This window comes from Rutidosis leptorrhynchoides, chromosome 3 (assembly GCF_046630445.1).
Source record: "Rutidosis leptorrhynchoides isolate AG116_Rl617_1_P2 chromosome 3, CSIRO_AGI_Rlap_v1, whole genome shotgun sequence".
In the NCBI taxonomy this organism is placed as follows: domain Eukaryota; kingdom Viridiplantae; phylum Streptophyta; class Magnoliopsida; order Asterales; family Asteraceae; genus Rutidosis; species Rutidosis leptorrhynchoides.
The window spans coordinates 393,428,619-393,453,465 of record NC_092335.1 but is presented as its reverse complement, the minus strand read 5'-3'; the positions used below and the strand labels follow the sequence as shown (position 1 = coordinate 393,453,465).

Here is a 24,847-nt window from a genome sequence, read left to right as displayed (position 1 = left end):
TGCATATATATACTCGACATCCAATGCAAGTATCAAAATAATGAGCGGAAGCATGTAACACATATCGTTCAAAGACCTGAGAAAAACATAGAAATCTGTCAACGAAAACGTTGGTGAAATCATAGGTTTAAGTAAGTAAGTACAAGTGAACCACAAGATTTGCATCAATGAAATAATAGTAATACATTCCAAAAGTTTGTTTCACGAGCACCCAATTATCAATGCTTAACATTTCTCCCATTGAACCCCATCACTTAGTGCTAGAACATACACTGTTTCTCGAAAATATATTTCATTCGTAAACGGTAGCGAACCGTTTGAATGAGGGTTTGTCAAACCCATATGGATCCATACAACATAAGTTCTCGCTTACACCCGGCAAGTGTAACTAATGATAATCGAATTGAGGATTTTGTTCTAAACTCGTATGTAGAACGTTTGTTTTCCTGTACTTGTGTTCACTTAGTAAAGAAATGTTTATGTTTTCTCATCCCAAATGTAAGTTCAAAAAGAGTAAAAGTGGGACTATGATCTCACCTTGAGTGCACGAGTAGTAAAGTACTTCGACAAGTAAACGTGTGCAAAGAACAATGCTAGTCTTGACCTAAACAATAGGTTTGTATCAATAACGGTAAACACGATAGGTCAAAGATGTTCAATTAGTCCTATGGCTCATTACGACTCAATAATGTAGCATGTGAATCAAGTTGTCATGTTTCATGCAAGATACAAGTATAAAAGCATGTTAGAACGATTGCACAACCATTTGGTTAAGTTTGATTAAAAGTCAAACTTGGTCAAAGTCAAAGTCAACGGGGTCGGGTCGGGTATCCGACAATTTTTCTAAGTTATATAATCATATATGAGCATGTTGGCCAAGTTTCATGTTAATCGGAGGTCCGTAGCATAGCAAACATTTTACGTCAAAAGACAACCCAAACAGCCATTTTTAGTACAATGGGACGGCGTCCCAAATGGCTAGACGGCGTCCCACAATGAAGGGTGGGACGGCGTCCTGATATCCTAGACGGCTTCTAGGTTCAAAAGGTGGGACGGCGTCCCCAGTATCTGGACGGCGTCCTGATCGGTTTCCAGGCCCTGTTTGCTGTATTCCTCAAATGGACGAACCAAAACACAAACAATCACATTTTATGATCCGCAAACAATTAGAACATGTATTTTATATCATCGGAAAGCTCTTTCGACAAGGAACGCAACTAAGCACTTTTCATCAAGCAAAAACATCATATACTATAACCGAAATCCCGTCAAGTGATCAATAGAGGTTCATTTTCAAGTTTCAAGTTTATCAATTGCAATTTAAGTTTCGGGAATCCAATTTATACATATGATATGCCGTTTTGAAGGTAATGAAACATGTAATACAACTAAACACTTATCAATAACATTAACAAGCATTCAACGCATCAAAAGTTCGTTTTAAGAGTTGTCAACCCTAACCAAAAGTTCACAAAATCAATAATCGCGTTTATGAAGTTTCTTTAATCAATCTATACATCAAAATGAAGCTAATGATACTAGTAACACTTTTAAAACATGCACATTAACAATCTAATAACATTTGATCATCCAAAATCAAGGATTTAGCAAGTAATTTTCATAATGAACTAGTTACACCAAAAACAACAAATCGAGCATACAAATTACATACACGACATCACAATGAGCCATAGACACTAATTAACATACTTTTAAGTCAAGAACACAAATTTAAAGAAAACTAGTGTTTTAGAAATGTTACCCAAACGAGATGAAGTTGGTACCAAAATGAAGAGGATGAAGAGAGGATCACGAATATGTAATTTATTTTGTTGTAAGCCTCCTAGATCGAATTTAGATGATGATTGAATGAATTTGGAAATTGGGTGTGTTCTTGCTAGAGAGAAAGAGAGAGAGAGAGAGAGAGATGGTTGAATGGTGGTGATTGGGGTGGACTAGGTGACCTAGTCAACTAGTTTACCCCGTGTCAATTTTAGTCCCTCGAGTTTGTAGTCGGGTGCGGAAAATACCTAAACGGAATATTTTAAAACGCGTATTAACGGGAGATGTTATAAACATATAACGGAGTTTAAATTAGTATAACGGAAAAGAAAACGGAAAAAGGCGGGATGTTACAACAACTCTGATCAAACCACTTTCAACTTTCTCTCTCACAATATGCCAATCAATATCAAAATGCTTAGTTCTCTCATGTAGAACAGGATTACCAGCAATTTGAATAGCTGGTTCATTATCACAACACACTTTGACAGGAATCAAATCTTTCACATTCAGACTAGTCAAAAGATTAACAATCCAAACCAACTCACAAGTAACAGCTGCCATTGCTCTATATTCTGCTTCAGCAGAAGATCTAGAGATGGTAGGCTGTTTTTTACTTTTCCAAGAGATCAAACTTTCACCAAGAAAAATACAGAAACCAGTAATAGATTTCCTTTCTAATAAATTTTTGCCCCAATCAGCATCCACAAAAGCATTAAGCTTCAAAGATGCACTTCTAATAATATGAATACCCATTCCTGAACAACTTTTAAGATACCTTAAAACCCTAAAAGCAAGTTTAAGATGCACAGGTGCAGGAGAATGCATATATTGACTCAAAATGTGAACAGCATAACTGATATCAGGTCTGGTAACAGTAATATAAATCAATTTTCCCACTAACTGCTGATATACAGTAATATTCTTAATGAGAGAATCTTTTGAACAATCCTTATAAGAAGTAACATTTACTTCTATAGGAGTTTTAACAGGTTTGCAACCCAACAATCCAAAATCATTTATCAACTCAAGACAATATTTTCTTTGACTTAGACAGAGCCCTTGATCAGTATCAAGTACCTCAATGCCTAAGAAATATTTAAGATTACCAAGATCTTTAATCTTAAACATATTGCTCAAGTACTTTTTAACACTATTAATTTCAAAAAAATCATTTCCAGTAAGAACAATATCATCAACATACACCAATAAGATAACAATTTTGTTATCTTTATTCTTGGTATATAAAGAATAATCACATTTATTTTGAACAAAACCATTTTGAAGCAAACAATTAGAAAGTTTCTCATTCCATTTTCTAGGAGCTTGTTTAAGCCCATATAAAGATTTAATGAGTTTAAAAACTTTTGTTTCATTCTTATCATGATAACCTTGAGGTAAGGTCATGTAAACATCCTCAACTAAATCACCATATAAAAAGGCAATATTAATATCAAGTTGGTAAAGAGACCAACCATAATTAATAGCCATGCACAGAATGCATCTAACAGTTGTCATTTTGACAACTGGTGAGAATGTCTCACCATAATCAATCCCCTCTTTCTGACTATAGCCTTTGGCAACAAGCCTGACTTTGTACCTTTCAATCTCTCCAGATGCTTTATACTTAATTTTATATACCCATTTGTTGCCTATAGGAACCCTATCAGGGGGTAAATCTGTAAGAACCCAAGTATTATTTCTATGAAGAGCTTCCATTTCAGCATTCATAGCATCAACCCATTTGGGATTAGTAGAAGCTTGAAAATAATTTTTTGGTTCAAAAGTTTTGTTTAAAGAAGAGGTAAAGCATAAATTTTGTTTATTTAGAGAAGAATAATCAATATAATTATGTAAACTATATTTGTGAGAAGCATTAAGTATAAAATCATCAAATCTTTTAGGGATTGACACATCTCTGGTAGATCTTCTTAAAGAAGATGCAGGAGGTTCAAAGAACACATTCCCCTCAGAATTGTCATCAACACTAAGTTGATTATCAGTCTCAGACTGATTATCATCATGTGTAGCTGTTTCTTGTTCTATTCTGGTAGCTGTGCCTTCACTCTCACTACTAATATTAATAGTCTCATTACCATTATTAGACTTATTAGTAGGAGAATGTGCTCTGCTGCCTGAAATAGAACTTCCACTACCATCACTATGATCAGTAATAGTGTCATCATTGGGCTGCAGAGATGTGTCAGAAAATAAGTTGTCATTGAAGAAGTTCAGATGATCCACACCTGGATAGAAACATTTTTCAGTTTTAATAGTCATTCTGAAAGGAAAAACATGTTCATAAAATTTAACATCCCTAGACACAGTCATAAGTTTAGAATCCAGACCATATAGTTTATATCCTTTTTGAGTATTACTATACCCCATAAACACACATTTTTCAGACCTACTAGCAAACTTATCAGTATTATTCAAAACTTTAGCAAAACATAAACATCCAAAAACTCTCAAATGGTTTAAATTTGGTTCTCTACCATACACAATCTCATAAGGAGATTTACCACCCAAAACAGAAGCAGGAGTTCTGTTAATAAGGTATGTGGCAGTAAGTACACATTCAGTCCACATGTTGAGTGGTATTCCCCCTTGAAACAAAAGTGACCTAGCAACATTCAAGAGATGTCTATGTTTTCTTTCAACCACACCATTTTGTTGTGGTGTGTAAGCACAAGATGTTTGATGAACAACACCTTTTTGTTTTAAAAAAGAACTTAAATGATTATTAAGAAATTCAGTCCCATTATCACTTCTTACAACTTTAATAGTTTTATTAAATTGATTTTGAAACATGTTGATAAAATCAATGACATTTTCAGAACAATCACTTTTAGATTTTAGCAAGTAAACCCAAACAGCTCTTGAATGATCATCAACAATAGTTAAGAAAAACTTGTAACCATCTCTACTAGTCACCCTATATGGACCCCATAAGTCTAAATGTATAAGTTCACCAATATGTAGAGTTTTATGATCACTTAAGGGAAAGGGTTCCCTAGTTTGTTTGGCTTTATGACAAATTTCACAGGGTTTTAACCCTTCATTGCCATAACCAAGTTTAGATTTTAAAACTTGCAACACAGGATCAGCAGGATGACCCAATCTATTATGCCAAGTATGTTTAGACAACAGACAAACATTAACAGAATTGCAACTCAAGTTCTTACCATAGTCATCAAAAAAATAAAGTCCACCAAGTTCACTACCAGTCCCCAGAGTCTTCCCCATTAATCTGCCTTGGGGTAAGTCCTGAATATAACAATTATATTCATCAAACCCAACAAACATCTTGCTATCCCTAGCAAGTTTACTTACAGACAGCAGATTAACACTGTATTCAGGAACCACAAGTGCATCAAAAAGTGTAACATTAGATGTTAAAACAATATCTCCAATTTTAGAAATTTTAGCTGTGGTTCCATTAGGATGACACACAGCAAGATTTAAATCAGAAACATCAACCACATTTTTTAAACCTTTATCATTTAAAACATAATGTTGATTAGCTCCTGAATCAATTACCCAACCAGAACTGGGAAATAATGAACCAGTACCTGCCATGTTGGCTTTGGGTACATCACACAAATTCTGCTTATTCAGCAGACTAAGTAATTGAGAAATTTGATCCTGTGAAAGATACTGAGAACAGGAATCATCAGAAGTACAAGTATTTCCAGAAAAAGCCTTATTAGCAGAAGCAGAAGTATTAGCAGAATTATTAGCAGAATTACTAGACCAAGAATTAGTGGAATTCATGTTATTTCTATTGTTAGACATTCTTCCCTTAAAATTGGGAGGATATCCAACAACTTCATAACATCTATCCACTGTATGACCAAATTTTAGACATTTAGTACATTTAAGATTCATATTTGGACCTCTGTTGTTGTTTCTTTGAAAACTGTTGTTAAAATTTGTAGAATTAGATACAGTTTTAGAAACAAAAGCAGAATTCTGACTTTTATGATTAGAAACAGATGAAGATCTATGTGATTCTTCTCTTGAAAGAGTTGCATAAGCAGTTTTTATAGAAGGTAATGGATCAGTGGTTAAAATAATACTCCTTATTTGTTGATATTTATCATCAAGTCCCATTAAAAATTGCCACAATTTGGTCATATCATTATGGTCTTGTAACTCTTTAGCAGTTTTACATGTACACTGTGGAATATGCACAATAGACTCATATTGCTTCCATAACCCATTGAGTTTATGATAATAGTCAGACAATGGTGAACCATTTTGGGTCAATGAATTGATTTTTTGATGTAAATTGAAAACTACAGAGCCATCAACTTTATCATAAGTTTCTTTTAGATCTATCCAAACTTCTGAAGCAATTTTTGAAAAAATTTGACCAAGATAAAGTTCTTCAGAAACAGAATTTAAAATCCAGGACAATACAACTGAGTTGCATCTGTCCCATTGTTTTGCAAGAATATCATCATCTGTAGATTTTATACATGTATTATCTATAAATCCAATTTTATTCTTAGTTTCAAGTGCTAAAGTCATAGCACATGACCAGACTCTGTAATTTTCAGTTCCCACCAATTTAATAGCAATCAAAGGAGTGCTACTAATATCACTAGGATGCAGATAAAGTGGATCCCCAAAATCTAGCTTACTAATAAGAGTATCACTAGTATCCCCCATTATAACAGATCAAATACAAAAAAATCAAAGTCAAAAAATCACAGAGACAAGCAAGCAGATAAGATCCAAATAAACAGATAAACAGATATGATAAGAGAATAAAAATAAAGATAAAAGAAATACTACCAATTCTTTTCAAAGCCCTGCAAAAAAACAAGTCAGAACAAGACTTATAAAGGAGAGAAGAAGCCTCACAGTGGGAGCAATAGATTCACAAGATAACAGAAGAAACAAGATAATAAGCAGCGGAAGAACAACTTCAGCGATTAGGGTTTGAAGAAACCCTAATTTTTCAAATACAGAGACAACAGCAATTAATCTTCAGATTAACAACTGTAGTTACCCAAAAACACTTAGATCAACCTTTGAACACCACCAGAAGAACAGAATCGAAGATTATAAGAGTAGATCTTGAAAAAACCCCAAATCGATTAGAGAAACCCTAAATCAATTCGTCACCAGAGAAATTGTTGTACACAATCAACAAAGAAGATGATCAGAGATCTTTACTGCTCTGATACCATGAAAAAACTTCAATCCAACAGTAATAAAGTACACAAAGATTGTATACTCAAGAACACAGAAAACAAAGAAATGCTTCTTCAATAAATCGAATCAATAACCAAATACAGAACTATTAAATCTCAATCTCTCACTTGCAATACACAATAACTATTATTCACCAAAAAGATGAATAATATGAACAGATGAATAAGAAACCCTAATTTTGGGTATACAGATCGAAAATAAGAGCAGCTCTCCAGAATATGAGAATGAAAATAGAATTACTGAAACAGTAAACCCTAGCTGCCTTATATACGCGTATTTGGCCAAATAAACATCAAAGTCCTTGAAGAATCATCAAAATACAATCTGGCCCTTCAAACTCTTTATCCAGCAATAAGCTCCAAAATAAACTTTCATAATCTACAGGTTCAGTCCTTGAGCTTTTAATCCAGTATCCTTTTCTCAAATACATTTACAAATCTGCACTTAAACATTTTAAGTTAGAATCACATTATGATCAAGAAAGCTTGGAACAGATATGTTACCTTTATCTTTTAATATGTTCCAAGAAAAACTTGAGGTGGCAAAAAGCAAGATAAAGATTTGGATAAAAGAGAAAAAAATTCAACTCCATGAACCGCTCGAGTCAAATCTTTATCAGGTTAAATGAAATTGAAAATCTAATGGAAGATGGTCTAGTGAATGATGATGATATTCTTGAACGACTTAAATTATTTCAGGAGGTCCATTCGGTTAAAAAAGTAGAAGAGATGGATATTGTCCAAAAATCCGAGTTAAATGGAACTTGGAAGGAAACGAGAATACGAAATTCTTTCATGGTTTAATAAATTAGAAAAGAAGTCAACAAAATGTCCGCGGAATTTTAATGGATGGAGAATGGATATCGGACCCAATTGCCATTAATGATTCTTTTTTTGATTATTATATATCTAAATTTGAAATGGAACCACATGAACCAATCCCAAGTAATATGTTACCTTCACGTATTCTAACTGATGATGACAAAATGTGGCTTGAAAGGGATTTCAGTGAGTCGGAAATAAAGAATGCGGTGTGGTCATGTGAGAGCGAAAAGGCACCGAGGCCCGATGACTTTACATTTCTATTTTTAAAAAGAAATTTTGGGAGGTCATTAAATTCGATCTTGTGAAGTCTGTTACATCTACTTTTGCTGCATTCAAATTACCAAATGGTTCGTCATCCGCTTTTATCACACTTGTTCCGAAAGTAGATGATCCGACTATCATAAAAGACTTTCGCCCAATATCCTTAATTGGTGGTTTTTACAAAATAGTTGGTAAGTTACTTGCTACCCGGTTGTCAAAAGTAATTGACAAAATAATAAGTTTGGAACAATCGGCTTTTATAGCAGACCGCTAAATTCTTGATTCGTTGGTTCTTAGTGAGGCTATGGATTGGTACAAAAAAACTTATGTTGTTGAAGGTGGACTTTGAAAAAGCATTTAATTCAGTAAATTGGAAATACTTGGATAATATGCTTCTCAAACTTGGTTTTGGTATCACTTGGCGTTGTTGGATTACTATGTGCTTATCGTCGGTCCGCACCTCGATTTTGGTAAATGGTAGCTCAACGAAAGAATTTTGTATTAAAAGTGGGTTAAAACAAGGTGATCCCCTTAGTCCATTCTTGTTTATATTAATCATGGAGGGTTTACACTTGGACATAAAAGCGGCGGTTGACGAAAACATGATTAAAGGAGCTTGCATCGGTTCATCTAATTATAAGGTATCTCACTTATTTTATGCGGATGATGCTTTACTTATTTCGGAATGAGATGATGAATCTATGAATAATATCATGCGCATTTTTAATATTTTTTTTTTATCTTGCATCGGGTTTGAAAATCAATGTGTCAAAATTCAGTGTGTATGGTATTGGTGTATCTAACTTGGAATTGGATTTAATTGCGATCCGGTTAGGGTGCAGTTGAGGTTGTATGCCTTTTAATTATCTCGGGTTACCTATGGGTGCAAATATGAAACTAGTGCGGAATTGGGATGTTTTAGTGTAAAAATTTTGCTCAAGATTATCCTGTTGGAAGTGTAAAATGTTATCAATTGGTGGAAGAGTCACTCTTATAAAGTCAGTTTTTGGTAGTTTGGGAATCTATCCCAGAAGCCGTTTTAAATGAATTGGAACGAATTAGAAATGCATTCTTTTGGGGAATTCAAAAAGGAAAAAAAAAAAAAAAGATTCATTGGGTTAAATGGCAAAATGTTTTGGCAAGTTCAGACAAAGGTGGTTTGGGAATCGGTAGCTTCAAACGATTTAATCTTGCTCTCATGTTTAAATGGATTTGGAGATTATGTTCCAACGCAAGAGAGATATGGGCCGAAGTTGTTACTGCCATATATGGTTGCATTGGTGGGATGTTCAATCCAAATTACAACAGAATGGGTGTTTGGAATAGTATACTTAAAACATACTCGGATGCTCAAAACTCGGGAATTATTCCAAAAATTCCTATTAGATCAAAACTTGGTAATGGTCATACTATTCTAATAAAATTATTGGAGATTATCCATTACTCCATCGGTTTAACGGGCTTTACCACCTAGACGTCAACCCGGACAGTGTCATCACGGTTAGAAGATGCAATGACTTTTGGAATTGGCAATGGAAACGTGTAAATATAGGTGATTGTAACGAAAGTTCTGTAATCGAATTGTCTGAGTTCCTAAGCAGCGTTCAATTCTCAAACGAAATGGATAGGAAATATTGGGTCGCAGGCACGTCAGGTGAATATACTGTTGCGGATGTAAGAGCAACTATTGATAAAAATGTGCTTCCTACGGCTCAGTTTACAACAAAATGGAATAAGTCGGTACCTAATAGTTAATATTTTCCATTGGCGTGTAGCAATGGATAGGCCCCTACTCGCTTTAATCTTGTTAATCGAGGTGTGGATATTGGAGATATACAGTGTCCACTTTGTATTAACAGGTTGGAAGATATAAACCACAGATTATTTACATGCGTTGTTGCCGAAGAACTTTGGAGGAAAGTCGGATTATGGACAAACCTTAATATCAACGGGTTCGATTCATGGCAAAATTGGTTAGTTTGGTATGATCAATGGGTGGCGAATGGGAAATGCAAAAAACATTTATATACTATCATTGCATCATTGGTTTTTGTTCTTTGTCGATATAGAAATGGAATCATTTTTTTGATGGAGCGTATGAAGAAAGAGGAGCTATTTGATTCTATAAGGAGTTACGAGTTACTCTTATGCTTGGCTGACAACTTGACAAGTAGATGTAAAGACCATGTATCTTGGAATAATTAGTTTGTTTACATTGCCATATCTCTCTTGCTTCTAGTTTCTTGCTAGAAGCCTTTTATATTAAATTATAATTTGCCATTCAAAAAAGAAGAAAAAAAAAAAAAATTCCTGTGACATTTTTAGAAAAACATTTCAGACCACTTTCTTGCCCAACAGAGTGGCCTAGGCTATACCATCTACTTTAGTATAATACTCCGTACTCCCTGTTTAATGATCAGTTGCTTACAGCCTCGTTGTTATGACTGTTTTAAACACACACACAATGTAGCTTAATCTATACACTCTATCGGGCAACTTTAAAGTCTCATGTTAAACTCCCCTCACTGGTCAAACTGGGTTTTGGAACAGTTCGAGCCGAATACAAAACTCAAGACAAAATTGTAACCAGTATATATCTGGTGCTTAGTTTCAAGTATAACAAGCAGTTTCTTGGTTCAGCACCAGTTCATGGTTCAGCACCGGTTCACCAAGAACGCACCCTTACACATTTTACTTATTTAGATCAGGAATTAAAACTTGAATCACTGACCCTAACTTATATGGTTTGTGGTCCAACTTGGGACCAAATGTGTTCAAAACTAGTGAGGAACAGGTACATAACCAATAATAAACAGTCGGATATTGGTTCCTATATTCTCAAATGTCCGGTCCCGGGTCTAGTCTAGTCTAAAAAGCCCTAAACATCGCAACAAATAAGTAGAAAAGTAACATAATTTAGAAGAATAAACATCGCAACAAATAAGTAGAAAAGTAACATAATTTAGAAGAATGAAAACCAATATAGCTTATCCAAAATAAGGTAGAAACAAACGCATACGGCTTATTACGCGTAATTCACAAAACACGATAAATATAAGAACAAGAATACTCTGTAGGAAGCCATATATGGTTATATTTTCTTGCAGCTTATTTCTCCTTTGAGCAGACTGAATAAATTAAAGATGATATAACAAACAAAAATATCAAACTGTTTAGATCATTTTTTTGGACAAAAATCTACCTACAAAGAGAAGTTATTAGATCCCCCAACCCGGAGATAGATGACAACTTAAAGAAATATACTGAACATCTTTCAAGAAATCTTTTATCTCAAAGTAAAAATCTGTTTTTTCCTGATTAACAATTTATAAATGATAACAAAAAAAAAAAAAGAAAAAAAAAAAAAAGATCAACTTTTGTTTGGATAGTTGAGTTACCCATGATCAAGAATCATATGCCCATGAAAACACCAACATTCATCATCAGCAGCCCATAACAGCACAATTGTACACAAAGTTGCTAGACTGTTTCCTGCCTAGCATAGTCCATCGAGGCGGCCCTTCTCTCGGGACCCACGAATTCACTTCTATAAACCCGGTCCCACTTGTTCTCGGCCCACCAATCACAATAACCCGATCACCACAACCCCTAAACGCAATACCCCATCCATTCATCGAATCAGCCCGTTCAGGCAATCTTCCAACCGTTTCCCATTCTTTCCTTTGTTTATCGTACTTCCTAACCTCCATATCCGCACAATCAGCAGCATACAATTCATTATCTACAACCGCCACTAGCGGTGGTGCCTCAGTGGCGGTTGCTGGCGGTGCGTTAGCGGTACCGCCAGTTCTCACCGGTGACATATTCGGTATTTCAGTCCATACACGCGTTTCCAAGTCATATTCTTCACCACAAGTCAACAGCTTTTTATCGGGCCCGCTCCCGCCAATTACGTAAAACTTATCGTCCATAAACACACCCGAACACATCTTTCTCGGTTTCAGCATATTCGGAAGTGTTTGCCATTCTCCCGAATCGCTATTATAAAGTTCAGCCGAGTTCATAATGTTACCATTCGGGTCGGTCCCACCGGCTACAATTGCAATCTCTCCTAAACTCGCTGACCCAAATAGACATCTTGGCTCATTCATTAACTGCCCAAATGACCATGAGTTTTTCAACAAACTATACTTGTAAATAACATGATCAAGAACCTCTTTACCTAACACAAGTAATTCGGTACCGACTGCTAATGATTCTTTATCAGAAAATTGAAAGCATGTGTTTGATGACATTGTAGGAAGATGCATCCAACGTCGATTAATTGGATCAAAAGCTTCCCATTGGACCAAATGGCAAGAAAAGTAAACCCAATGCTCGATAATCCCGTTTTGTCTTCTTAATCTATAAAGTTCTCCACCAGTAATTAGGTCACGAAATGTTCGGTTTAGTGATGCTAAAGAACCATAATTGGATCTTGAGCATTTAAGTAGACAACTAATCGAGTTGTCTCGTCCAATAGCATGAATTAACGAGCTTGAATCAGAATTATCACCACTTCGATCTTGGTTATTATCCGTTTGATCAATTGGGACTAATGCAAGATCAAGAAACCCTAATCCCAGATCAAGATTTTCGTAGCCGTTTGATTGCCTGCGAGTCTTTCTAGTATGAACGGATTCTTCATCTTCAATTTCTAACGGTCGTTTATCTTGATGTGATTCGATCTTTTCGATCCTGCAGTTACTCATAAAACCCCAAGTGTTCTCCCTTCTTGACACCAAAAAGGACCTTTCTTCCAACATGCCTTCTTCAATAAGACCCGAAAAATGAAAACTTTTGGCGGTATACGAATAACCCTAATCACGAATTCTTGAATCACACACAAAGGTTGAAACTTTTGGTAGTATTTAAAGAACCCTAATCAAAATTTCTTAAAATCTTCAGAATCAGACCAAAAATAGAACTTTGGGAACCCCTGAAGAACCCTTATCAAAATTTCTTGAAATCTTCCTTTTGATCACCCACCAATCAAGAAACTTTATCAACTGAAATAGCATATAGAAATATAATTATCATATTACCAAAAAGTCCCAAATCATTTAACAATTCATTACATGAAAACGGATGTGTCAGAGACCTAATAAATTCAAGATCTGTGTGATATGAATTCAGTAGCTAAACAAAGTTAGAATCACACAAAAACAATCATTATCATGTTAATCCACAAATGGCAAATAGCTTGGAATGCAAATCATTAATAAAAACTGAATCTTTACTATGCAAGATACAACAATTATCATCAATTCAAAGAACCTAGATCTCCCAATTTCAATATCAAATAACAACAGTCAAATCAATTCAATTCAAATCAATTCAATCCAAATCAATCAATACTATCGGAACCCTAAATCGATTGATTGAAACCAATAACAAAAACATGATTTAGATCTACTTTATTTGTGATTACAAGTAATTATTGAAAAGGGTATTTAACTTACAGATTGGATAAGAAGAAAGTATCTCCTTTGTATCAACTTATTCACCAAAAATACACCTTTTTCTCTACAACAAATTTGTTAGTTCATCAATGCTTTTTTTCTTTCTCTATATCTCTCTGCATACATGTATTTGTGAGATTGTGTTATCAAAGTTTAAGAAGAATTAATAATAATCATCATTTGCTTTTTGGGTATTTATCTCTCTCTCTCTAAAATTACACAAAGCAAAAGGCTTTTTTAAGTTTTTAGGGTTAAAATTTGTTGGGGGTAAGAAAAATTAGGGAATAAAAAGATGGGTTTGATTTAGATGTTGTTTTTATTGCTTCATTTGTAATAAAAATCCTAACTTTATTAAATTTAAAGAAAAATTAACTCAAATATGAACACATGTATACATATACATACACATACATATATGTACATAGATTGATTTTTATGATATATATAAAGAGAGAAAGAGGGTGGTCGGAGAAAGGCGGAGGATGGCGGTTGACGGTGGCGTAAGGACCCACAAACAGCTGGGTTAATTTTCTTTCTGTGCGTCGAGTCGCCGCCGTGTTCGACTGTTCTTAAGGTGTTGAAATGATGACCGGTAACCGGTAACTGCCGGTAATGACACGTGTTTTGGTTATTTTATTACCTTTTGTGAATATTTGGGTTTTTATTCGTGTACGTCTCTAAAGCCGTTTATTTTCCGAATATTAGTCGGCAACTTTATAAAGTTAGGAGAATTTCTTTTAGTTGTACATCTTTTAATCAATTTTTTATTATATAAAATATATGTTTTTTTTTATAATATTTAGAATATTATATAATTAATTTGCATTATTTTTAGTTAGAGTTTGATTAGATTGGTTCACGTAATAAATTGGACTATAACAAAATAATTGGCACGACCTTGGTTAAATTATTGTTTCAATCATTTATTGTATATTTAAACTAAATGTGTTGTTGCATATTTGCACATGTAGGTTATAATTATAAATAATACAATTTTAATATAATAAATTCAATGCAAATAACATAATTAATATTACGAGTATATATGAATTTGGCTAACTAATGAATATTTGGAAAATATTTAATTCCTTCTGTCATGAATTAATGAAATTTTTTCTGAGTATTTATGACCAATTTATCATCATACATGCAAAATGATACTCAAAGTTTGGTTCGTCACAAACGACAAAACCCCGTTACTATATTTTTGAGTAATATTTGCAAATGACTCAAGTTTTCTTTTTTCAATTATTATATTATTACTAAAAATAATTACTATTGAAATTTGTACCAATCATCGATATGATATAGAGCGAAACTATTAATTGTAATTCTTTTACAAATGTTTTCATTTTCTATGTACAATTTGTTTCTGTTCTACTTTTATAAGCTTTAGATCATAAATAATGGCGGCGCTAATGAAATGTCCCGTTCTTATTGATTAAAAACGTTCCATATTAATTGATTTCGTTGCGAGGTTTTGACCTCTATATGAGACGTTTTTCAAAGACTGCATTCATTTTTAAAACAAACCATAACCTTTATTTCATAAATAAAGGTTTAAAAAGCTTTACGTAGATTATCAAATAATGATAATCTAAAATATCCTATTTACACACGACCATTACATAATGGTTTACAATACAAATATGTTACAACAAAATAAGTTTCTTGAATGCAGTTTTACACAATATTATACAAGCATGGACTCCAAATCTCGTCCTTATTTAAGTATGTGACAGCGGAAGCTCTTAATAATCACCTGAGAATAAACATGCTTAAAATGTCAACAAAAATGTTGGTGAGTTATAGGTTTAACCTATATATATCAAATCATAATAATAGACCACAAGATTTCATATTTCAATACACATCCCATACATAGAGATAAAAAAATCATTCATATGGTGAACACCTGGTAACCGACAATAACAAGATGCATATATAAGAATATCCCCATCATTCCGGGACACCCTTCGGATATGATATAAATTTCGAAGTACTAAAGCATCCGGTACTTTGGATGGGGTTTGTTAGGCCCAATAGATCTATCTTTAGGATTCGCGTCAATTAGGGTGTCTGTTCCCTAATTCTTAGATTACCAGACTTAATAAAAAGGGGCATATTCGATTTCGATAATTCAACCATAGAATGTAGTTTCACGTACTTGTGTCTATTTTGTAAATCATTTATAAAACCTGCATGTATTCTCATCCCAAAAATATTAGATTTTAAAAGTGGGACTATAACTCACTTTCACAGATTTTTACTTCGTCGGGAAGTAAGACTTGGCCACTGTTGATTCACGAACCTATAACAATATATACATATATATTAAAGTATGTTCAAAATATATTTACAACACTTTTAATATATTTTGATGTTTTAAGTTTATTAAGTCAGCTGTCCTCGTTAGTAATCTATAACTAGTTGTCCACAGTTAGATGTACAGAAATAAATCGATAAATATTATCTTGAATCAATCCACGACCCAGTGTATACGTATCTCAGTATTGATCACAACTCAAACTATATATATTTTGGAATCAACCTCAACCCTGTATAGCTAACTCCAACATTCACATATAGAGTGTCTATGGTTGTTCCGAAATATATATAGATGTGTCGACATGATAGGTCGAAACATTGTATACGTGTCTATGGTATCTCAAGATTACATAATATACAATACAAGTTGATTAAGTTATGGTTGGAATAGATTTGTTACCAATTTTCACGTAGCTAAAATGAGAAAAATTATCCAATCTTGTTTTACCCATAACTTCTTCATTTTAAATCCGTTTTGAGTGAATCAAATTGCTATGGTTTCATATTGAACTCTATTTTATGAATCTAAACAGAAAAAGTATAGGTTTATAGTCGGAAAAATAAGTTACAAGTCGTTTTTGTAAAGGTAGTCATTTCAGTCGAAAGAACGACGTCTAGATGACCATTTTAGAAAACATACTTCCACTTTGAGTTTAACCATAATTTTTGGATATAGTTTCATGTTCATAATAAAAATCATTTTCTCAGAATAACAACTTTTAAATCAAAGTTTATCATAGTTTTTAATTAACTAACCCAAAACAGCCCGCGGTGTTACTACGACGGCGTAAATCCGGTTTTACGGTGTTTTTCGTGTTTTCAGGTTTTAAATCATTAAGTTAGCATATCATATAGATATAGAACATGTGTTTAGTTGATTTTAAAAGTCAAGTTAGAAGGATTAACTTTTGTTTGCGAACAAGTTTAGAATTAACTAAACTATGTTCTAGTGATTACAAGTTTAAACCTTCGAATAAGATAGCTTTATATGTATGAATCGAATGATGTTATGAACATCATTACTACCTTAATTTCCTTGGATAAACCTACTGGAAAAGAGAAAAATGGATCTAGCTTCAATGGATCCTTGGATGGCTCGAAGTTCTTGAAGCAGAATCATGACACGAAAACAAGTTCAAGTAAGATCATCACTTGAAATAAGATTGTTATAGTTATAGAAATTGAACCAAAGTTTGAATATGATTATTACCTTGTATTAGAATGATAACCTACTGTAAGAAACAAAGATTTCTTGAGGTTGGATGATCACCTTACAAGATTGGAAGTGAGCTAGCAAACTTGAAAGTATTCTTGATTTTATGAAACTAGAACTTTTGGAATTTATGAAGAACACTTAGAACTTGAAGATAGAACTTGAGAGAGATCAATTAGATGAAGAAAATTGAAGAATGAAAGTGTTTGTAGGTGTTTTTGGTCGTTGGTGTATGGATTAGATATAAAGGATATGTAATTTTGTTTTCATGTAAATAAGTCATGAATGATTACTCATATTTTTGTAATTTTATGAGATATTTCATGCTAGTTGCCAAATGATGGTTCCCACATGTGTTAGGTGACTCCCATGGGCTGCTAAGAGCTGATCATTGGAGTGTATATACCAATAGTACATACATCTAAAAGCTGTGTATTGTACGAGTACGAATACGGGTGCATACGAGTAGAATTGTTGATGAAACTGAACGAGGATGTAATTGTAAGCATTTTTGTTAAGTAGAAGTATTTTGATAAGTGTATTGAAGTCTTTCAAAAGTGTATAAATACATATTAAAACACTACATGTATATACATTTTAACTGAGTCGTTAAGTCATCGTTAGTCGTTACATGTAAGTGTTGTTTTGAAACCTTTAGGTTAACGATCTTGTTAAATGTTGTTAACCCAATGTTTATAATATCAAATGAGATTTTAAATTATTATATTATCATGATATTATCATGTATGAATATCTCTTAATATGATATATATACATTAAATGTCTTTACAACGATAATCGTTACATATATGTCTCGTTTATAAATCATTAAGTTAGTAGTCTTGTTTTTACATATGTAGTTCATTGTTAATATACTTTATGATATGTTTTCTTATCATAGTATCATGTTAACTATATATATATATATATATCCATATATATGTCATCATATAGTTTTTACAAGTTTTAACGTTCGTGAATCACCGATCAACTTGGGTGGTCAATTGTCTATATGAAACATATTTCAATTAATCAAGTCTTAACAAGTTTGATTGCTTAACATGTTGGAAACATTTAATCATGTAAATATCAATCTCAATTAATATATATAAACATGGAAAAGTTCGGGTCACTACAGTTAATGTGGAGTAGATGACGGGTTTTTTGAGGTTATGCTGTTGATATGACAATAAGGGAGAAGGGGAGCGTTTGTCAAGGAAAGTTGACGTTGGCGTAGTATTTAATTTTATTTTTTTATTGTGATTACTATTATTTTAATTTTAAATATGCTAAAAATAACTAACATATATATGTATTTACAATAAAATAAAATGAACTACATTTTATTTTTTTATTAATAACATTTTATTTTATATATTTGTTATATTTAATCATTAAATAAAAAAGTACAAAATAATATTAAAAAATTTAAGGGGTTAAATTAAAATATTTTCGTAACTTTGTGTATTTTTGGTAGTGTTTTGCATACTCTATGAGGGTTAAAAAAAATTAAATAAATAAACTTTTAATCATCAATCGTCTTCTTCATTTCTTTATAGCTTCTTTTGTTCTTTTGCTTTTCAAACTCAGATTCAACGTATGAACATCTAGCTTTTTTTCTTTCATTCGGCTAATTTCTTAATTCCCAACTGATTTTGCACCCACGCCAACCAATTAAAAATCCCCATATCACCAGCGAAAGCCCTCTTATTGGCGTTTCACATTGACAAACTTCTTGCCTCATTTTACCCACGAACGCCCCATTACAGGCATTTGTGATGCCATCTAAGAGTGAGTATGTTTACAAACGTCGTGTTATCTGTAGTCTTAGCAGAGTCTATATGTATTTTTATTTTTCTTTTAATAAACTATTTTTTCAATCGTCGATGTGCTGATTGTAATTATAAAAATATAAAGTGAAATCATTTCCCGCAGAACAAGTGGGGGTTGAACAATTTAAGGATCATATATTAAATGGTACTCAAACTTTGATCGTTTGAGTACCGCAAACGAGAACACCCCTTTGCAATTTTTAGAGTAATATTTTGCAAACGGCTCAAGTTTTATTTTTTTTTCTTTTTTCTTTTTTCAGTTATCATTATTTACATTAACATTAACATAACAATTATATTAAAATTTATATCAATCATCGATGTGATATAGAACGAAATTATTTACCGTAATCTCTTTTCGTTTTTATGTACAATTTTGTGTCAGCTCTGTTTTTTTAAGCTTTAGCGGAGTCTACACGTATTTTTTACTTTTCTCATAATAAAGTATTATTATCAATCATCGATGTGCAGATTGTAATTATAAAGATACAAAGTGAAACAATTTCTTGCAGCAATGTGATGACCCGAGAATTTCTGACCAAATTTAAACTTAATCTTTATATATTTCCGACACTATAAGCAAAGTCTGTTAGACCGAGTCTCAAAATTTTTTTTGAACTATTATATGAAATCATTTAACCCTTGACCATTCTCGACGATTCACGAACATCGATGTACAAATAAATATGTAATTATATATTAAATCTATACATATGTAATATTGTAATAAATATATATGTAATTAATAAATAATAAGGATTCAATAAAATTATATAGTTAAAAGATATTATAATAAATAGTAAACTTAATTATAAACTGAATATAAGTATTATATTAATACTATTATCATTATTAGTATTATTATTAAGTAACATTATCAATATATTATTAAATAGATTGTTACTATGATTATTATTGTATATATATATATATATATATATATATATATATATATATTGTAAGGTATAGATATTAAATACTAAATATATATTCTTATAGATATAACTATTAAATACTATATAACTAATAAGATTGTGATATTAAATGTAACTACAAGTTAAAACATAAATATTATATTAATAATGTGTTATTACTTTCATCAAAATAAATAGTAATCTATTAAGAAGATTATTTATGTAGAGGTAAAATACATGTAAATTGTTATGTTAATATTATTATTATTATTATTAATAGTAAATAATACAATTTATTATTATCATTATCATTAATAACATTATTATTATAAATTTTATTTTAGTATCATTATTTACTACTATGAATGTAATTATTATTACTATTATGTTAATTATCATTATTAAATATATTATTATTATTATTACCATTACCATAATTATTATTATTACTAATATATGATTATTATTTTTATTTATTTATTAATAATTATTATTATTAATATATCTATATTTATTTAGGATTAATATTTAATATTAATTGTTATATTGATAATATAATTATTAATTAATATTTAATATTAATTAGAGATGATATAAAAGCAAATTTTTTCGCGAGATATAATATCACTATCAATTATTTTATTTTTTTCTGTTTCCTTCTTTATTCCCGTGATTTTTCTGTCGAGCACACTTTCTCTAATTCAACGAATTTTTTTAACGTTATTTAGAAAACCATTCACTACTTCACATCCACTATCATTTATAACAGCTCGTAATTTTAATATCTGATTCAATCATATTTTTTTTATTATTGTACGATACTTCTGTATGTGTAGGATTTAATCAAAAATCCGAATTTGAATAAAATATTAAAATTTAAAAATGCAGTTTTATGTGGAATTCTATAAGCAAACTATCTGCAAAATTTGAGTACACAATTCCTCATATTGGGTAAGAATTTCGAAGTCAAAGTTTTCAATTCAAAAAGTCAACAGAATTGTTTTCGAGAAATTTGAGTTCGTGGTTGTGTTTCCAGTTAAATTGGTGATCGGGAAAGTTTTTAGAAGTAATTTGAAACACAATTTGTGATATAATCTTTGCCTTTTACTTTCTTAAAATTCAAAAGCGATTTAATTTTTTTTTAAAGCAGCGACGGCAAGAACAAGCTGTGATGTTTTTTTTTAATTTTATTTTTTAAAAGTATTCACAACAAGTTAATTATGATTTAAATCCAAGTCTTAAATAAATTTTGTAATTCATGATTATGTTATGAGGGGAATGGTTCGACTGTATAGTAGAAGAAGGAAGAAGAAGATACAGAAACACATACGGGTTATAAAGTTAACAGATGGGTTAATAAACAGAAAAACAGTTATGGCTCAATGGTCATGGGTGTTTCGGGTTTAGCTAGAGGTCTCGGGTTCGATCCTCACTCGGTGTATTTTTTTTTAATAAAGGCTTATGGAGGTAGTTTTTCAAAATCTAAAATTATTATTATTATTATTATTATTATTATTATTATTATTATTATTATTATTATTATTATTATTATTGTTATTATTATTATGATTGTTATTATTATTATTATTATTATGATTGTAATTGTTATTGTTATTGTTATTGTTATGTATTATTAATTATTGATATTAATTCAAGTATTATTATTATTTTTAATATTATTGTTAATATTAGTTATTATTATTATTATTATTATTATTATTATCATTTTTACTAATAAAAGTTATCATTAATAACACAATTAAAAATTACAATTATGACTACTATTATTATCATTATCACCAGTATTATTATTAGGTAATAATATTATTAATATTATCATTTGTATTATTATAAGTAATATTAATATTATTAATCGTACGATATTAGTATTATTATAAATATTATGAATATGATTAACATTGGTATCATTATTATAAAAATGATACTATTTATTAGTACTTTCATAAATATTATTATTATTATTATCATTTTAGATATATAGTAGGACTATTATTATTAACATAAGTATATTATTAACGTTATTATCATTATTTTTTATCTTTACTAATATTAACTTAGTATGATTAAAACTACGGCTTTGATAAACAAATGAAATATATATACATAAATATATTTAATAATACAACATAACAAAGTATTTTTTGTTTTACATATATAAAATGAAAATATGAAACCTAAATGTATTATTAATACAAAAATGATATAATTAATAAGTTTTATATATATAAACTTATTCGATTACGATTATGAGTATAGATAAATATACAAATGATATAGGTTCGTGAATCCGAGGCAAACCCTGCATTGTTCAATGACGTCATATGTATTTTTACTACGAAATACAGTACTGTGAGTTTCATTTGCCTTTTTACCCTTTTTTGGGCTGAGAATACATGCAGGTTTTATAAATGATTTACAAAATAGACACAAGTACGTGAAACTACATTCTATGGTTGAATTATTGAAATCGAATATGCCCCTTTTTATTAAGTCTGGTAATCTAAGAATTAGGGAACAGACACCCTAATTGACGCGAATCCTAAAGATAGATCTATCGGGCCCAACAAGCCCCATCCAAAGTACCGGATGCTTTAGTACTTCAAAATTTATATCATGTCCGAAGGAGGATCCCGGAGTGATGGGGATATTCTTATATGCATATTGTGAATGTCGGTTACCAGGTGTTCACCATATGAATGATTATTTTTGTCTCTATGCATGGGACGTATATTTATGAGAAATGAAAATCTTGTGGTCTATTAAAATGATGGAAATGATTATTTATGTTAAATTAATGAACTCACCAACCTTTTGGTTGACACTTTAAAGCATGTTTATTCTCAGGTATGAAAGAAATCTTCCGCTGTGCATTTGCTCATTTTAAAGATATTACTTGGAGTCATTCATGGCATATTTCAAAAGACGTTGCATTCGAGTCGTTGTGTAACGACCCTGGATTTTCCAACGTTTATTTATTAATAATTATTATTATTAATACTCGTGATTAAACAAATGTATGTTATTACATTTACATGTTGCCATGACTAAACGTACTTGACTTTAATTGCCCGAAACGTCTTTGTGACACACGAAACTTGCACGAATAATATTTTCAAGTATTATTTACATTCATGATTAATTTTATTAATCATTTTAATTAACTATGGTGATTAGTTAATTACATGGGCTTCTATTGGATTTATTTGTTACTTACATGAAACTTGGGCCTTTTAATTGTACATGGGCTTAGAAGCCCACCCTACCCATATTAATGGACTTAGTTAGCCCACTAACACTTGTAAGTATCACTTTTAAAATGAACTAGTTGTTTAAGGAGACTTGGAATCTAGTTTGCCCATAATCCCCATGTAAACCCATCCATTAACCAACTTTTGTAAGCTTTTCATGCTAGTGACCAACAAACTCTTTCCTTCCCCCTTGGAGCCAAAAAGCCGTCGGCCTTTAGGCCTTTAGATGGAGTTTTGATTTTCAAATTTCATTACTTACTTCATTCTCATTTACTCACTCTCAAAACACACACATTACTTGCTCACTTTTTCTCTCTTTTCTCTAGTTCTTGTAAGTAAACTTGAAGCTTTTTTCTTCCTTTCTTTTCTTTGTAAAACCGAATTACAAACACCCATAATCATCTTCATTCTTTGTTGTTTGATACTTGTTTATGTTTGCTAATTAATTACTTGTTTACTTAGTTTACTTCTTCATTTTATACACTTTAATTTCATGTTTGTTGTTGTTGTTGGTCAAGTACTACAAGTTAGTCTTGATCTCATACTTTCTTGAAACTTAAAGTTAACTTTAAAGATTCAAGAACATGGAAGTGTAACTCTTTATTTATAACTTTACATACTTGTGTTGGATTTAACTTAATAACCTTAGATCTATACTTTTGGGTCTTGGATCTTCAAGATCTAACTAAGAACTATGTTCTACATCTTAAGATCTTGATTAGTTAGTTTATTTTCAAGTTTATAGTTCCATATTACTTTTACATTTCATGTATGTGTTGAATCTAAGACTTTGATGTAACTTTGGTTCATCAAAACACTTGCAACACTTAAGTGAGTTGTGCTTCATGTCTTAGACTTGTACTTGGGTTATGATGGTAAAATCTTGGTCAAAATGATACAATTACATCAATGAGTTGTACACTTGAAGCTATAGGCATCAAGGATGAGAACCATGATGAACATCAAGCACCAAACTCACCGGAACCCACTATTTTTCTGTTTCCTGTCCCCTGCTTACTGTTTTGCTGTTTATGTAACATACCAGTACACCTGGGCTACTGTAACCTTGATTTTCAGTTAGCTCAGTTCGTGTAGATAACTTTTCATATAGGACTCGTCTTAATCCGAGTTACGGTTTAGGATTTATGGCTCTCCGATCGTCACTATGTCCTTTAACATTGTGCAGAAATTTCTGACCTACTCGCACTTAGACCGTCGCAACAGTCAAACGAAGACGAGTTTGCTTCTATAAATTTTACCACACTTAAAGGACTCATATACGGAGCCATGGCCACTGGTCTCACCTTAATTCAGTAAGGGTAGAGGCCGTGGTGACTGACTGAAGTCAGCCTTTGTTTTAAACTACTTTCATAAACGAAACTTACTTTACACCTTTTGTTAAATGATGATTGATGATGACCTTTAAGACCTTATTTATGTACTTTTAAACCTATTCGGACGAATTACTGACTTAGTACTATTTGACTTAGGTTGAGGACTTTCGGACCGATTACTTGCACACTTTTCCCGACTCGACTTTACGACTACATTATCATTGTGAGTTATAGCATTCCCTTTTTACTTTAACTATTTTGGGAACTGAGAATACATGCGCATTTTACGTTTTATATACTAGGCACGAGTACTTAAACTTTATATATGTGTGGGTTATACAACGGCATAAACATTCTCTTTAGCTCGGTAACGTTTAATCATTGGTTTTTGAACCATGAACGCGA

The 24,847-nt window shown here is 31.6% G+C and overlaps 2 protein-coding genes across 2 annotated transcripts; one reads left to right on the top strand and one right to left on the bottom strand.

The window, feature by feature from the left end:
* The first annotated feature begins 8,647 nt into the window (after nt 1–8,647).
* Nucleotides 8,648–10,295, top strand: LOC139901348 (uncharacterized). The gene is made up of 4 exons (XM_071884074.1): nt 8,648–8,731; nt 9,094–9,487; nt 9,643–9,830; nt 9,876–10,295. Exons 1-4 carry the CDS (start codon nt 8,648–8,650, stop codon nt 10,293–10,295), a joined length of 1,086 nt encoding a protein of 361 aa, XP_071740175.1.
* Nucleotides 10,296–11,227: 932 nt separating this feature from the next.
* On the bottom strand, nt 11,228–14,101 carry LOC139897694 (F-box/kelch-repeat protein SKIP11-like). Its single transcript, XM_071880390.1, has 2 exons — nt 13,553–14,101; nt 11,228–13,099 (listed from the first exon to the last, which is right to left on the bottom strand). Exon 2 carries the CDS (start codon nt 12,854–12,856, stop codon nt 11,534–11,536), a length of 1,323 nt encoding a protein of 440 aa, XP_071736491.1. The 5' UTR covers nt 12,857–13,099; nt 13,553–14,101; the 3' UTR covers nt 11,228–11,533.
* Between the last annotated feature and the right edge of the window lie 10,746 nt (nt 14,102–24,847).

Excerpts from the sequence above, each read along its gene's own strand:
- LOC139897694 (XM_071880390.1), bottom strand. The coding sequence starts at position 12,856 with ATGTTGGAAGAAAGGTCCTTTTTGGTGTCAAGAAGGGAGAACACTTGG.
- LOC139901348 (XM_071884074.1), top strand. The coding sequence starts at position 8,648 with ATGGAGGGTTTACACTTGGACATAAAAGCGGCGGTTGACGAAAACATG. Across the intron at positions 8,732-9,093 it reads TCGGTTCATCTAATTATAAG|TTTTTGGTAGTTTGGGAATC; the intron begins GTATCTCACTTA and ends TTATAAAGTCAG. Across the intron at positions 9,831-9,875 it reads CAACAAAATGGAATAAGTCG|GCCCCTACTCGCTTTAATCT; the intron begins GTACCTAATAGT and ends AGCAATGGATAG.